This window comes from Coregonus lavaretus (genome assembly GCF_964263955.1).
Source record: "Coregonus lavaretus genome assembly, chromosome: 34".
Classification (NCBI taxonomy): domain Eukaryota; kingdom Metazoa; phylum Chordata; class Actinopteri; order Salmoniformes; family Salmonidae; genus Coregonus; species Coregonus lavaretus.
In genome coordinates, this window is record NC_140021.1 from 12,878,635 (window position 1) to 12,895,725 (window position 17,091).

Consider the following 17,091-nt stretch of genomic DNA (forward strand, 5'->3'; position numbering starts at 1 on the left):
AACTTGTCATCGCTATCATGGACGTCCCTAAAATGAACCACACTGAATTTGGTGTTGATATCTAAAAAAAACAAGAAACTATTAACAACTCATTCTTTGCATATGTAACGATAATGCTCAAAATAATCTGCAATCATCTTCTCCTCATGAATCATACGTCAGATTCACTCCAGATTTTGTATTTAGACTCATTTCATCAGTCTTTAATGGCTTACATATTTTTTTAATGCTGCATTCAAATATGGCCGCACTGTACCTAATCGATGCACGTTAGGACATATTCTAGCTAAAAATACTTTAAAGATCTTCTCATGAACCATAAATCAGATTGACTCCAAATTTGGTATATAGACTCAATTAATTAGCCTCTAATTAATTTGAGAATGAATAGTTGCTGCATTCAAACTCGGCCATGCTACACCACTAGATGGCACCATATCACACCAGGGCACTAAGAACTGAACATATGCACATGGGGTCATGAAATTTGGTATGTAAACCTTTATGTTATATGTCCTTAGAAGCTGTGTGAATATAAAGTCACTACAACCTTTAGAAGGCTGCACCAGACCATTTGGTGGCACTATAGATGTCATTGGCACCATAGGATACGAGAGCAATAACTATTGATCAAGTGGGACTTTGTCTCATCCAAATGAGTGTTAGATTTTAATTATGCAGACGAACAATGTGAAATATTGTGATTAGTATATCTGTATAATCACATACGCTGAGTATACAAAACATTAAGAACACCTGTTCTTTCCTTGACATACTGTTCAACTGAATCCAGGTGAAAGTTATGGTCCCTTATTGATGTCACTTGTTAAATCCACTTCAATCAGTGAATATGAAGGGGAGGAGACCGGTTTAAAGAAGGATTTTTAAACCTTGAGACAGTAGAGACATGGATTGTGTATGTGTGCCATTCAGAAGGTGAATGGGCAAGACAAAATATTTAAGTGCCTTGGAACGGGGTACGGTAGTAGGTGCCAGGCGCACCGGTTTGAGTGTGTCAAGAACTGCAACGCTGCTGTGTTTTTCACGCTCAACAGTTTCCTGTATCAAGAATGGTCCACCACCCAAAGGACATCCAGCCATCTTGACAACTGTGGGAAGCATTGGAGTCAACATGAGCCAGCATCCCTGTGGGTCGCTTTTGACATCTTGTAGAGTCCATGCCCCGATTTAATTGAGTCTGTTCTGAGAGCAAAGGAGAGGGGGGGGTGGGGTGCAACTCAATATTAGGAAGGTGTTCCTAATGTTTGGTATACTCCGTGTATTGTTGCCCTATTATGTGGTCTGAACGTAATGAAAAGTGGATATTTTATTCTGGAAAATGAGAAACCAGAAGTTCTGCTGCTTGCGCAGTCAGTGTATATTTATAAATATTAATATATTTATATATGAACTCAATACGTTAAGTAATGACTTTAAGAATGATTACCTGCTATCTATCTATCTATCTATCTATAGTACTCATTCTAGGGTTTTTCTTTATTTCTACATTGTAGAATAATAGTGAAGACATCAAAACTATGAAATAACACAAATGGAATCATGTAGTAACCAAAAAAGTGTTAAACAAATCAATATATATTTTATATATGAGATTCTTCAAAGCAGCCACCCTTTGCCTTGATGACAGCTTTACACACTCTTGGAATTCTCTCAACCAGCTTCATGAGGTAGTCACCTGGAATGCATTTCAATTAACAGGTGTGCCTTGTTAATTTGTGGAATTTCTTTCCTTCTTAATGCGTTTGAGCCAATCAGTTGTGTTGTGACAAGGTAGGGTTAGTATACAGAAGTTAGCCCTATTTGTCAAAAGACCAAGTCCATATTATGGCAAGAGCAGCTCAAATAAGCAAAGAGAAATGACAGTCCATCATTACTTTAAGACATGAAAGTCAGTCAATATGGAACATTTCAAGAACTATGAAAGTTTCTTCAAGTGCAGTCGCAAAAACCATAAAGCGCTATGATAAAACTGGCTCTCATGAGGACCCCCACAGGAAAGGAAGACCCAGAGTTACCTCTGCTGCAGAGGATAAGTTCATTAGAGTTAACTGCACCTCAGATTGCAGCCCAAATAAATGCTTCACGGAGTTCAAGTAACAGACACATCTCAACATCAACTGTTCAGAGGAGACTCTGTGAATCAGGCCTTCATGGTCAAATTGCTGCAAAGAAACCACTACTAAAGGACACCAATAATAAGAAGAGGCTTGCTTGGGCCAAGAAACACGAGCAATGGACATTAGACCGGTGGAAATCTGTCTGATGAGTCCAAATGTGAGCTATTTGGTTCCAACCGCCGTGTCTTTGTGAGACACAGAGTAGGTGAACAGATGATCTCCGCATGTGTGGTTCCCACCGTGAAGCATGGAGGAGGAGGTGTGATGGTGTGGGGGTGCTTTGCTGTTGACACTGTTAGTGATTTATTTAGAATTGAAGGCACACTTTACCAGCATGGCTACCGTAGCATTCTGAAACGATACGCTATCCCATCAGGTTTGCGCTTAGTGGGGCTATCATTTGTTTTTCAACAGTGCAATGACCCAAAACACACCTCTAGGCTGTGTAAGGGCTATTTGACCAAGAAGGAGAGTGATGGAGTGCTGCATCAGATGACCTGGCCTCCACAATCACCCGATCTCAACTCAATTGAGATGGTTTGGGATGAGTTGGACCGCAGAGTGAAGGAAAAGCAGCCAACAAGTGCTCAGCATATGTGGGAACTCCTTCAAGACTGTTGGAAAAGCATTCCTCATGAAGCTGGTTGAGAGAATGCCAAGAGTGTGCAAAGCTGTCATCAAGGCAAAGGGTGGCTACTTTGAAGAATCTAAAGTATATTTTGATTAGTTTAACACGGTTTTGGTTACTACATGATTCCATATGTGTTATTTCATAGTTTTGATGTCTTCACTATTATTCTACAATTAGAAAATAGTACAAATAAAGAAAAACACTTGAATGTGTAGTAGGTGTGTCCAAACTTTTGACTGGTACTATATACACTACCGTTAAAAAGTTTGGGATCACTTAGAAATGTCATTTTCTTCGAAAGAAAATCAATTTATTTTGTCAATTTTTTAAATAACATCAAATGTATCATAAATACAGTGTAGACGTTGTTGATGTTGTAAATGGCTATTGTAGCTGGAAGTGGGAGGCCCCGGTGCACAACTGATCAAGAGGACAAATAAATGAGTGTCTAGTTTGAGAAACAGACACCTCACAGGTCCTCAACTGGCAGCTTCATTAAATAGTACCCGCAAAACACCAGTCTCAACCTCAACAGTGAAGAGGCGACTCCGGGATGCTAACCTTCTAGGCAGAGTTGCAAAGAAAAAGCCATATCTCAGACTGGTCAATAAAAATAAAATAAGAAAGTTATTTGTTTCTGGCCATTTTGAGCCTGTAATCGAACCCACAATTGCTGATGCTCCAGATACTCAACTAGTCTCAAGAAGGCCAGTTTTATTGCTTCTTTAATCAGCACAACAGTTTTCAGCTGTGCTTACATAATTGCAAAAGGGTTTTCTAATGATCATTAGCCTTTTAAAATGATCAACTTGGATTAGCAAACACAACGTGCCATTGGAACACAGGACTGATGGTTGCTGATAATGGGCCTCTGTACGCCTATGTAGATATTCAATTAAAAATCAGCCGTTTCGAGCTACAATAGCCATTTACAACATTAACAATGTCTACACTGTATTTCTGATCAATTTGATGTTATATTAATGGACAAAAAAAATGCTTTTCTTTCGAAAACAAGGGAATTTCTAAGTGACCCCAAACTTTTGAACGGTAGTATGTATATGTGTATATATATATATATATATATATATATATATATATATATATATATATATATACACACATGTATACACATGTATATACATACAGTTGAAGTCGGAAGTTTACATACACTTTAGACAAATACATTTAAACTCAGTTTTTCACAATTCCTGACATTTAATCCTAGTAATAATTCCTGTCGTAGGTCAGTTAGGATCACCACTTTATTTTAAGAATGTGAAATGTCAGAATAATAGTAGAGGGAATTATTTATTTCAGATTTTATTTATTTCATCACATTCCCAGTGGGTCAGAAGTTTACATATACTCAATTAGTATTTGGTAGCATTGCCTTTAAATTGTTTAACTTGGGTCAAACGTTTCGGGTAGCCTTCCACAAGCTTCCCACAATAAGTTGGGTGAATTTTGGCCCATTCCTCCTGACCGAGCTGGTGTAACTGAGTCAGGTTTGTAAGGCTGCTTGCTCGCACACGTTTTTTCAGTTCTGCCCACACATTTTTTATAGGATTGATGTCAGGGCTTTGTGATGGCCACTCCAATACCTTGACTTTGTTGTCCTTAAGCCATTTTGCCACAACTTTGGAAGTATGCTTGGGGTCACTGCCCATTTGGAAGACCCATTTGCGACGAAGATTTAACTTCCTGACTGATGTCTTGAGATGTTGCTTCAATATATCCACATAATTTTCCTTCCTCATGATGCCATCTATTTTGTGAAGTGCACCAGTCCCTCCTGCAGCAATGCACCCCCACAGCATGATAATGCCAACCCCGTGCTTCGCGGTTGGGATGGTGTTCTTCGGCTTGCAAGCGTCCCCCTTTTTCCTCCAAACATAACGATGGTCATTATGGCCAAACAGTTCTATTTTTGTTTCATCAGAGCAGAGGACATTTCTCCAAAAAGTACAATCTTTGTCCCCATGTGCAGTTGCAAACCGTAGTCTGGCTTTTTTATGGCGGTTTTGGAGCGGCCTTTCAGGTTATGTCGATATAGGACTTGTTTTACTGTGGATATAGATACTTTTGTACCTGTTTCGTCCAGCATCTTCACAAGGTCCTTTGCTGTTGTTCTGGGATTGATTTGCACTTTTCGCACCAAAGTACGTTCATCTCTAGGAGACAGAACGCGTCTCCTTCCTGAGCGGTATGACGGCTGTGTGGTCCCATGGTGTTTATACTTGCGTACTATTGTTTGTATAAATGAACGTAGTACCTTCAGGCATTTGGAAATTGCTCCCAAGGATGAAGCAGACTTGTGGCGGTCTACGATTTTTTTTCTGAGGTCTTGGCTGATTTCTTTTGATTTTCCCATGATGTCAAGCAAAGAGGCACTGAGTTTGAAGGTAGGCCTTGAAATACATCCACAGGTACACCTCCAATTGACTCAAATGATGTCAATTAGCCTATCAGAAGCTTCTAAAGCCATGAAATCATTTTCTGGAATTTTCCAAGCTGTGTAAAGGCACAGTCAACTTAGTGTATGTAAACTTCTGACTCATTGGAATTGTGATACAGTTCATTATAAGTGAAATAATCTGTCTGTAAACAGTTGTTGGAGTGTCTGTAAACAATTGTTGGAAAAATTACTTGTGTCATGCACAAAGTAGATGTCCTAACCGACTTGCCAAAACTATAGTTTGTTAACAAGACATTTGTGGAGTGGTTGAAAAATAAGTTTTAATGACTCCAACCTAACTGTATGTAAACTTCCAACTTCAACTGTATGTATGTATGTGTTTGTATATATATGTATGTATATACACTGAGCAAAAATATAAACAGAACATCCAACAATTTCAAAGATTGTAATGAGTACAATTCATATAAGGATATCAGTTAATTGAAATAAATAAATTAGGCCCTGATCTATAGATTTCACATGACTGGGAATACAGATATGCATCTGTTGGTCACAGATACCAACAACAACAAAAGGTAGGGGTGTGGATCAGAAAACCAGTCAGTTTCTGGTGTGACCAGATAATTTCGGGGATCTTTTATTTCAGCTCATGAAACATGGGACCAACACTTTACATGTTGCGTTTTATATTTTTGTTCAGTGTATTTATTTTTTCCCCTGTGGAAAAATGATCTCGATCAACATTGAAATGACAAAATCCAAATCGAAACTGGGTAGAAATTATTATGGACCTACAATTATAGTCTCTTCTGTCCGACTTGCTAACAGTCATTGATGCGAAAGCTAGACAGTCAGTGAGCATCTAACATTTCAAAAGTGATGGATAGAGGACAATTTTTTTTTTTTTATGTTGACGGTGAAGAGTTAGAACACATTTTATGTGCGGCCCTCTGGGAAAAATTTGTTTGACACCCTTGTCCTAGGTCCTTTGAATTATCATGTGAGGCACCAGGGATCTCGGTCTCTAACCAACACTTTATAAACCAGTCAGAGTTAATCAGTCACAGTCCTGTTAGTGGCATAGACACTCAGCCGACTACGCCACTCCTGTGTGAGAGAGAGCGTATGGTTTTCTGTCCAGCGTCATCGATTCTCTATTCTGGCTGTGGGCCTGTTCTAATACCTTACACATGCATCCTTCCATCCATCCTTCCTTCCTTCCTCCCTTCCTTAGTTACCACTTATCTGACATGACAGTGTAGGTATAATCTATGTAGTGGAACCCTAGTTTTCACCTATCCATCCATATTAGATCAGTGATTACATATAGGATGGAAAAAAGGAAAGATGCATGGTTAAAGGTAGACCCAGGAATATGATGTACTTGTTCACAGTATCGGGAGTTCCTGCTTCCAGAAATCAACAATAAACATTTTAACCTGCCTAGACTGCCTCTCTTGGGTGTCACCTCAAGTGAGGGAAGGCCTGGAATGAGTAGAGCCCAAAAAAATTAGTCTCGGTCGATTTAGAATTTAGTTGTTGTTAATGTCTGTAAGTAGGAAGTTGCTCCGCTGTCTTTGATGTCATGTTTCTGAGCTCATCTTTAAGGTGTATGAACAGGACCATGGTCTCTGGCCATGTATCCTCTTCCTTTATGACATCAGAGGAAGTCACCCGCTCCATCAATCTGTTTCCCTCACCCGATTGGCCCACTCCTTATCGCTCCACCTCATTCGATAAAACGTCTGAGTTTTTCCTGATTTGGATAATGTGCCTGTAGTCCATTGCCAGTTTTTTTGTGTGTTTCAGTTGTAGGTAGTTTTTTCACTGAATTCTTTTTGGACTGCGAAAGAAAGCCAATTGATTTTCTGAACTTGATGTTTTCGAGATCTTGAGTTTTTAGCTAACATTGTTCACAATACCATGTAATATGTGAGTGCATTGAGCATGCTCCTGTATTACATGGTCAGTCAACTAGAATATGACTCATGGGTGAGCCTGTTGCTCTGTTTTTTTGGGGTGATTCTTTTAATGGAGCAGTGGTGGTGTGTGTGCGTGTGAAATAAGCAGAGTTGGCACATTTGTCCAGTCCCTAGTGTTCCCTTCCTTGCCCTGGCTTTTGTGACACAGCCTGATTTGCATTAGCAAGAGGACCCCTCCCTCCTACCCCCTCCACATTCCAGGGTCAGGGGTCAGAAGGCTCAGATGTGTGTGTGTGTGTGTGTGTGTGCGCCTATCTATTTCCAAACCCTGCAGCCAAATAACAAGGGGCTAAAAGCCTCTCCTTCCTCAGGCCACTCATACAGTCTGCAAGAAACACACACACACACACCGGCTGGTCAGAGAGCCTGCAGGAAACTGCCCAAGGGAATTCCTGCCAGGCTAGGGTGGATTATTTCCCCCCTGTTTTCCTCTTTTCCCTCCCTCCCTTTTCTTCTCCATGTCTCCAGCTCTGATAAGGGGGGAGTCTCTCCAAGTGTGCAAAGTGAAAAAGTGGATGTGTTTGTGGACATTTGACCCTCTCAGCCTAACTCTGTCCATCAACACCTACCGCTGGAATGTTAATGAGAAACAACAAGGGAAATCCCCGGGAACCTACCCTGTTAAACACACACACACACAGACACATGTATAGTTAGCTACAATGAGCTACCAGCCCTGACACACCCACACACCCTGGGAGCTACAGTGAAAGAAATATTGGAAGCTACAGTGAAGGAAAAGACAGGAGGACAACAGAGGGATTGAGGTAGAGAGAGGGTTGGTGGAGAGAAAAGAGAGAGGGATGCTGGGGGCAGGGTCGATGGTTGTCATGGTGCTGTCTGTCAGTAGCATGTTAAGTCTCATGTTGTCTCACAGGATCACTGCATATTTTCACACCTGCAGGGGGTTTGGCCCTCTGGGGTGAGAGAAGTGAGGGTGTGTGTAACTAAGGGTGTAAATTGAGTTCTAAGGGGTTTAGGCCATGGATCTGGTTGGGTGGAGTCTCTCACTAAGAAGACAAAAAACCAAGTGTCTGCAGATTTTAATCTCTTTCTTCTGTTTTAAGCACTTTGTTTTTTTATTCTCTTTTCATTGCAGTAGAACCATCCTTTCACCTCAGACTGGGGCTGTGAATTAAAGATCCGTTTTCTCTATTTCGCTCTAATTTTCTCTTTCAGAAGCAGTGCCATAGGTTTGGGACCAGAGCAACCCAGACACTCATCTGTCTCATCCTCCGCTTTCTTGTCCTTCCGTAACGCTCATCCCTCCCTTCTCTCTCCTCAGAAACACAAAGAGAGGGAGAGACACAAACCCAAATACAAGAAGACTCTAGAGCTCTCCCCTTCCCTTGCGCCAACTCTCATGGTTGCCTCAGACAAGGTGAGCTCTCTCCTCCTCTGCGCCCAGCTCCCTCCCTCCCTCTCTCTCTCTTTCTTTCTTTCTCTCTGTCTCTCCGTCTCACTGTCTCACTCTGTGGGTTTAATGTCAGATGAACATTGACTAGCTCTGTTAGGCATTATGCAGGACTGACCTCTCACATACTCCCCCTCCTCTCCTGTCTTTTCCTCCTGTCCTCTCCTCTCCTCATCCCGCTCTCAGAGTTACAACAGCAGCAGCAGCAGCAGTGGTGGAGGAGGAGTCTCCTCTATGCCCGCCTCCTCTCAAAAGCGATTGGACGACAGTGCTGCCCGTTTCACCACCGCCAACTTCCAGGAAGTGCCGGTGCACTCCGGGGGTGCTAAGGACTGCCCCCCCACAGGGTCAGAAGGCAAACCGGGGTCGGAGGTCAAACAGGGCAAGAAGAGCATTAGCCAAGGGATTGGTGTTCAGCGCGGACGCAAGTCCCTCACACCTGGGAAGCCCCTCCCCTCTGCTGTGGTCACTACGGCAACCTCCTCCACTGCCGCCTCCTCCACTGGAACCTTTCATCAAGGTGAGATTGATGCACTGTTTACGTGTGCGGCGTGCCTGTGTCTGACAGTTGTTGGATGTTGGCCAGAGTTAGCATATGGCCAAGATAATAGCGTCGTCTCCCTGGCTAGACCCTGGCTCCTGTAATCTGGGAGCTCCGCCGTGCGCGCACACACACACACACACACACACACACACACACACACACACACACACACACACACACTAGAGCGCTCAGACGCCATGAGTCTCCCTTGACTCCGGCCCCCTGTGGCAGCTTGTGTGTGTGTGTGTCAGCCTCGAGGGGTCAAGTCTGGAGGGCTGACGTGTTTTAAGTGGCATCTAGTGGGGAAACAGTCTCACAGTCCAACAGGAGACTGAGGACCAAGGGGATGACTATTGGAGGGAAAGAAAGCGAGAGGAGTTAAAATAGCTATCTTATCAGTTACTGGTGCTTCTATGTGTCTGGCAGTGCCAGAGGGTGTGTGTGTGTGGAACCACCTTTCCATCCACAGTTTTTATGCGAGTAAAGACATACTGTATAAAAACAATAACGACAGCTGTGATGGATACAGGAATTTTCAGTGTAATTTTATAAATGGCGACAGATCATTTGTTTGTTCGACATGGTGGGATCTTTTTGTGGCGGTAAAATAAATTGTGAGAAATGATGGTGGAAACACCTATGTGTGCAAATATTGATATAATAACCGTCATATTGAAGTAAACTTGGAGTTACGCGATGATATGGTGTGTGGTCCTCCCACTACCACTCAGGAAACCATAAAGTTTATTATGCTACAGATTAAATAAATGATGTTGAACTTCACAGTGTGGTGAAAGTGCATGACATCGGTTGATGCTCCTTTCTAATAAATATCGAGGGTCTTATTCTGGTGACATGATGATCCATGCTTGACTGCTGTTTGACAAGTAAATCGTCATCATCATGTACGCTAGACTACCTGCACAGCCTACGCGCACTGTATCCGCGAGCTGTTGGCTAGATCGCACGTGCCAGAGTAGGCACATTTGCTATTTAACAAAACAGTTTTTGTGACAAAACTATCGGTAGAGTTGAAAATGCGATGCAAACACATTGAACTTTTCTATGTTTATTCGGTACATGAAAACTTAAGCGAAAAAGTACTTTTGTGTGCACTATGTCATCACTTATTGATTGTAAGTCTGTTTGGTGGAAACACACCACTGGTGGGAAAATGCGCATATTTTCTTTATGCAGATTTGAGAATATTTGCATAAATCTGTCGCCAATCGGATGGAAACTTAGCTTGTGTGTGTTTTAAGTCTCCAAACAGCTTCTCCTCTCTCTCTCTCTCTCTCCCAGCCCTCCTGCTGTCCAATAAGACGTCCTCCACCTTGATTCCTCCCACCTCTGACTTCCTGGGCTTCTCTGATCCGTCGCTGCGCTCCGGAGGCGGGGACTCCTTCTCTTCGCCCTCTTTCAGCCGTTGCCTAGTGAAGCCCAGTGAGGTCACGGCCTCTGAGTGCATGGCGTCGCTCAGCACCTTCGGCTCAATGATGTCACTTCCTGGCTGCGTAGCCGGAGGTAAACTGTACGAGAACTCTCACAGCGAGCCGACGGGGAACATTGCTTCCACAGCCGGCTACAAACGGCCCTCATCATCCTCCTCTTCCTCTGCTGCCTCCTCCTCTGGGCCAGGGATTGGGGGAGGAGGAGAAGGAGGAGGAGAAGAAGGGGTGAAGGAGAAGAAGAAGAGAGGAAACTGGAGGAACCGATACGGACCCTGCTTTAGTGTTCCGGACGGCAAGGCTACAGACGGACCTGAGCACCACACAGCACCGCTACCTCTCCCCTCCTCTTCTCTCTGCGCCACCTCATCCTCCTCTCCTTCCCCCTCCTCTACCAGCGCTCTGCCAGGCCGGCCCGGAGGAGGTGGAGGAGAGAGAGTAGGAGAGAGAGGTCTGCTGGGTGTTGGTATTAGCGGTGGGATCCAGAAGTCTCCTTCCCTACTGAGGAACGGCAGTCTGCCGTGTCACGGAGTCACCTCTACTCCCTCTGGCACCGGTAGGACACACGCATACACTTACCTCACTCTCTTTCATTGCTTATTTTATCAAAGCATGTTTTGTGTCAGCAGCCGTGTAATGTTGTGGTGAAGACTGATGACTGTGGGCTAAATAGGAGAGAGCTGCCTAAAGCAGCTGAGGAAAGGATGAGAGGAAACCACTGGAGAGTATTGAGCTTCAGCGCTGGAGAGAAGGTGGGGTTAAAGGGGAGGGTGGGAATAGAAAAGCACAGGAGAGGATAGATGGAAGGAAGAGGGGGAGGGAAGAGGAGATGGGAGGAGGGTTGAACAGGCAATTAGTAGATCTTGTATTAGACTGTTAGAGAGCAGAGGAGGGTTAGAGTGCTGTGAACCCTGCTGGACTACACTGCTCGTGTGTCTGTGTGTCTGTCCGTCTGAAACAAACCAGCACACGCACACTGAAGTGCTCTCTGTCTCGTTTCATCTTGTGTTCTGTTGCTTGGCAACTGAGTCAATGCTTTGGAGTTCCCTTCTGCTGCAGGAAATGTCTCTCTGCATCCTTCTGGCTTTCTTCTCTCTATCCCTCATAATCACCATATTTGTTCCCCTTATTCTCTCTCTTGCCTTTATTCTCTATTTCTACCGTGTCCTCTTTCATTCCTCTTTGCCAGCTTATCTCTTTCTCTCTTCCCCCTCTCCTGTTCTATAGGCTGTCTCCTGTTCTATAGGCTGTCTCCTGTTCTATAGGCTGTCTCCTGTTCTATAGGCTGTCTCCTGTTCTATAGGCTGTCTCCTGTTCTATAGGCTGTCTCCTGTTCTATCGGCTGTCTCCTGTTCTATCGGCTGTCTCCTGTTCTATAGGCTGTCTCCTGTTCTATAGGCTGTCTCCTGTTCTATAGGCTGTCTCCTGTTCTATAGGCTGTCTCCTGTTCTATAGGCTGTCTCCTGTTCTATAGGCTGTCTCCTGTTGTATAGGCTCTTTCCTGTTGTATAGGCTCTCTCCTGTTGTATAGGCTCTTTCCTGTTGTATAGGCTCTCTCCTGTTGTATAGGCTCTCTCCTGTTGTATAGGCTCTCTCCTGTTGTATAGGCTCTCTCCTGTTGTATAGGCTCTCTCCTGTTGTATAGGCTCTCTCCTGTTGTATAGGCTCTCTCCTGTTGTATAGGCTCTCTCCTGTTGTATAGGCTCTCTCCTGTTGTATAGGCTCTCTCCTGTTGTATAGGCTCTCTCCTGTTGTATAGGCTCTCTCCTGTTGTATAGGCTCTCTCCTGTTGTATAGGCTCTCTCCTGTTGTATAGGCTCTCTCCTGTTGTATAGGCTGTCTCCTGTTGTATAGGCTGTCTCCTGTTGTATAGGCTGTCTCCTGTTGTATAGGCTGTCTCCTGTTGTATAGGCTGTCTCCTGTTGTATAGGCTGTCTCCTGTTGTATAGGCTGTCTCCTGTTGTATAGACTCTCTCCTGTTATAGGCTGTCTCCTGTTGTATAGGCTCTCTCCTGTTGTATAGGCTCTTTCCTGTTGTATAGGCTCTCTCCTGTTGTATAGGCTCTCTCCTGTTGTATAGGCTCTCTCCTGTTGTATAGGCTCTCTCCTGTTGTATAGGCTCTCTCCTGTTGTATAGGCTCTCTCCTGTTGTATAGGCTCTCTCCTGTTCTATAGGCTGTCTCCTGTTCTGTTCTATAGATGCGGTAAAGATCTCAATGGAACTCTAACCAAACAATGGAAACGCGTGGGGGAAAGATCCCAAATCTGCTCATTGACCCCAAGCAAAATTAGCCTACATTTACGCTGTTGTTTATATGTGTATTTCACAGTATGTTATGGTAAAAATCAGAGTATATTGCTTGTATGGATTTTAACCCCAATACATGTTCATGTCATTGTCACCAATCAACTTCATTACAGTTAAAAACTACTTTGACTACCACCACCGATTTCTGTATGCTAGCTATGCCACCAGCTTATACGAACGGGAGTTAGCATTTAGCAGTCACTTCTAAACTTGAAAAGGAACAACTTCTAAATGTTATGCAGCGAAAACGGCCAAATATATCAAAATCAGACTTTAGTAACCACATTGTGGGCCTGTTACAATACATCAGTCATGACGGAGTTGACAAATATCCACTTTGTTAGATCAGGTTTGTTGAATGTGCACCAATCCGGCAGCGTCCTATCCCCCACGGTCTGCGTTTCATTGACCTCTGCTGGATCTATAGGTGCTCCCCTGTTCTATAGGCTATCCATGTTTCTTCTCCCTTCCTTCCCCTCACCTGTAGCTATATGTGTGAATGTGTGTTTGTGAATGTGCGTGTGTGCGTGTGTGCGTGTGTGTGTGTGTGTGTGTGTGTGTCAGGGTTTCAGGCGCCAGACTAGTGACCGGGAAGATTTTAATTTATCGGACATTTGAGAAGTTTACTGGTCATCCATATGCATTGGGTGCGTAACCCATTAGGCCGTCCAGTGACCACCAACGCAGCCAGCGTCATGAATAAACGAGGGATATTGGCCAAATGAGCCACATTTACGTGTCCTTAAAAACAGCTTAAAACTAATTACAAAAACACTATTCCTTGTGTTTCGATCTGTAGCAAATGCAAAAATGTGGCTTTTACTAAAACAGTAGTTGTCCTCTTCATGGTTCAGCTGCTGGAGATTTGAGCACTAAATGCATCAGGGCATTGCATGCATAGGCCTATTGGCTTAGGTGTCCTCTGTATTAATATTTTAAAAAATAAATATAAAGGAAGAGAAGCTTAGGCCTAGTCCCAGAGAGAGAGAGCGATAGCGAGAGAGATAGAGATATGCAGGTGGCATGCTACGACACCGACATGCATTTCTTTATACTTGTCAGATAGGCTACTGTGTCTGCTATACAGATATAGGCATACAGAAGGAGGCAAATTCGTTAATTTGCAATTAGAATATTTTTTATAAAGATAAGCATTATATTGTTATAGGAATAACTCTGGTAGGCCTAAACACATTCTTCCTCACCTCAAGTTCAACTGTCGAAGTCAGTTGGAGCACCTGTGCGCACTGCCTTTATATCATAGGCCTGCAGTATAATAGTCCAATAGCAACACCACACCAAACCTTCACAAACATTTCAAAACTTTATTAGGGTAATATCAAAAATACACTACATGACCAAAAGAATGTGGACACATGCTCGTCGAACATCTCATTCTAAAATCATGGGCATTCATATGGAGTTGGTCCCCCCCTTTGCTGCTACAGTGCCTTGCAAAATTATTAATCCCCCTCGGCGTTTGTCCTATTTTGTTGCATTACAAACTGTAATTTAAATGGATTTTTATTTGGATTTCATGTAACGGACATACACAAAATAGTCAATTGGTTTAAAACATTTCTAAAAAATAAATAGCGGAAAAGTGGTGCGTGCATATATATTCACCCCCTTTGCTATGATGCCCCTAAATAAGATCTGGTGCAACCAATTACCTTCAGAAGTCACATACAGTGGGGGAAAAAAGTATTTAGTCAGCCACCAATTGTGCAAGTTCTCCCACTTAAAAAGATGAGAGAGGCCTGTAATTTTCATCATAGGTACACGTCAACTATGACAGACAAATTGAGATTTTTTTTCTCCAGAAAATCACATTGTAGGATTTTCATGAATTTATTTGCAAATTATGGTGGAAAATAAGTATTTGGTCACCTACAAACAAGCAAGATTTCTGGCTCTCACAGACCTGTAACTTCTTCTTTAAGAGGCTCCGCTGTCCTCCACTCGTTACCTGTATTAATGGCACCTGTTTGAACTTGTTATCAGTATAAAAGACACCTGTCCACAACCTCAAACAGTCACACTCCAAACTCCACTATGGCCAAGACCAAAGAGCTGTCAAAGGACACCAGAAACAAAATTGTAGACCTGCACCAGGCTGGGAAGACTGAATCTGCAATAGGTAAGCAGCTTGGTTTGAAGAAATCAACTGTGGGAGCAATTATTAGGAAATGGAAGACATCTCCCTCGATCTGGGGCTCCACGCAAGATCTCACCCCGTGGGGTCAAAATGATCACAAGAACGGTGAGCAAAAATCCCAGAACCACACGGGGGGACCTAGTGAATGACCTGCAGAGAGCTGGGACCAAAGTAACAAAGCCTACCATCAGTAACACACTACGCCGCCAGGTCTTACTGGTCTTATTTCTTGTTTGTTTCACCAAAAAATTTATTTTGCATCTTCAAAGTGGTAGGCATGTATTGTAAATCAAATTATACAAACCTCCCCAAAATCCATTTTAATTCCAGGTTGTAAGGCAACAAAATAGGAAAAATACCAAAATAGGAAAAATACCAAGGGGGGTGAATACTTTCGCAAGCCACTGTATAACAGCCTCCACTCTTCTGGGAAGGCTTTCCACTAGATGTTGACACATTGCTGTGGGGACTTGCTTCCATTCAGCGACGAGCATTAGGGAGGTCAGGCACTGATGTTGGGCGATTAGGCCTGGCTCGCAGTCGGCATTCCTATTCATCCCACAGGTTTTCGATGAGGTTGAGGTCAGGGCTCTGTGCAGGCCAGTCAAGTTCTTCCACACCGATCTCAACAAACAATTTCTGTATGGACCTTCCTTTGTGCAATGGGGCATTGTCATGCTGAAACAGGAAAGGGCCTTCCCCAAACTGTTGCCACAGTTGGAAGCACAGAATCGTCTATAATGTCATTGTATGCTGTAGCATTAAGATTTCCCTTCACTGGAACTAAGGGGCCCTAGCCCGAACAATGAAAAACAGCGCCAGACCATTATTCCTCCTCCACCAAACTTTACAGTTGGCACTATGCATTCGGGCAGTTAGCGTTCTCCTGGCATCCGCCAAACCCAGATTCGTCCATCGGACTGCCAGATGGTGAAGCGTGATTTATCACTCCAGAGAACGCATTTAAACTGCTCCAGAATCCAATGGCGGCGAGCTTTACACCACTCCAGCCGACGCTTGGCATTGCGCATGGTGATCTTAGGCTTGTGTGCAGCTGCTCGGCCATGGAAACCCATTTCATGAAGCTCCCGACGAACAAGCACTTTGCTACACCCGCAATAACATCTGCTAAATATGTGTATGTGACCAATAAAATTTGATTTGAACAGTTATTGTTCTGACGTTGCTTCCAGAGGCAATTTGGAACTCGGTAGTGAGTGTTGCAACCAAGGACAGACGATTTTTACCCACTGCGCACTTTAGCACTTGGCGGTCCCATTCTGTGAGCTTGTGTGGCCTACCACTTTGCTACTGAGCCGTTGTTGCTCCAAGATGTTTCCACTTCACAATAACAGCACTTACAGTTGACCAGGTCAGAAATGTGACGAACTGACTTGTTGGAAAGGTGGCATCCTATGACGGTGCCACGTTGAAAGTCACTGAACTCTTCAGTAAGGCCATTCTACTGCCAATGTTTGTCTATGGAGATTGCATGGCTGTGTGCTCGAATTTATACAACTGTCAGCAACATACTTTTGTATCTAAAGTGCATTCGGAAAGTATTCAGAGCTCTTCCCTTTTTCCACATTTTGTTACTTTACAGCCTTATTCTAAAATGGATTAAATTAAAAATTTCCTCATCAATCTACATGCAATACCCCATAATGACAAAGCGAAACAGGTTTTTAGAAATGTTTACACATTTATTAAAAATAAAAAAACTGAAATACCTTATTGACATTATTATTCAGACCCTTTGCTATGAGACCCGAAATTGAGCTCAGTTCCATCCTGTTTCTACAACTTCATTGGAGTCCACCTGTGGTAAATTCCATTGATTGGACATGATTTGGAAAGGCACACACCTGTCTATATAAGGTCCCACAGTTGACAGTGCATGTCAGAACAAAAACCAAGCCATGAGGTTAAATGAAATTGTCCGTATAGCTCTGAGACAGGATTGTGTCGAGGCACAGATCTAGGGAAGGGTACCCAAACATTTCTGCTGCATTGAAGGTCCCCAAGAACACAGTGGCCTCCATCATT

The 17,091-nt window shown here is 43.3% G+C and overlaps 1 protein-coding gene across 3 annotated transcripts in view; it reads left to right on the forward strand.

The window, feature by feature from the left end:
- Positions 1 to 17,091, forward strand: part of mllt10 (MLLT10 histone lysine methyltransferase DOT1L cofactor) — a 62,207-nt gene that overhangs the window by 18,869 nt on the left and 26,247 nt on the right. For all 3 annotated transcript variants that reach the window (XM_084152172.1, XM_084152173.1, XM_084152174.1), the window contains 3 exons: positions 8,459 to 8,554; positions 8,774 to 9,107; positions 10,434 to 11,135. In XM_084152172.1, coding sequence (XP_084008298.1) covers positions 8,459 to 8,554; positions 8,774 to 9,107; positions 10,434 to 11,135 — 1,132 coding nt within the window. The remainder of the gene's footprint in view (positions 1 to 8,458; positions 8,555 to 8,773; positions 9,108 to 10,433; positions 11,136 to 17,091) is intronic.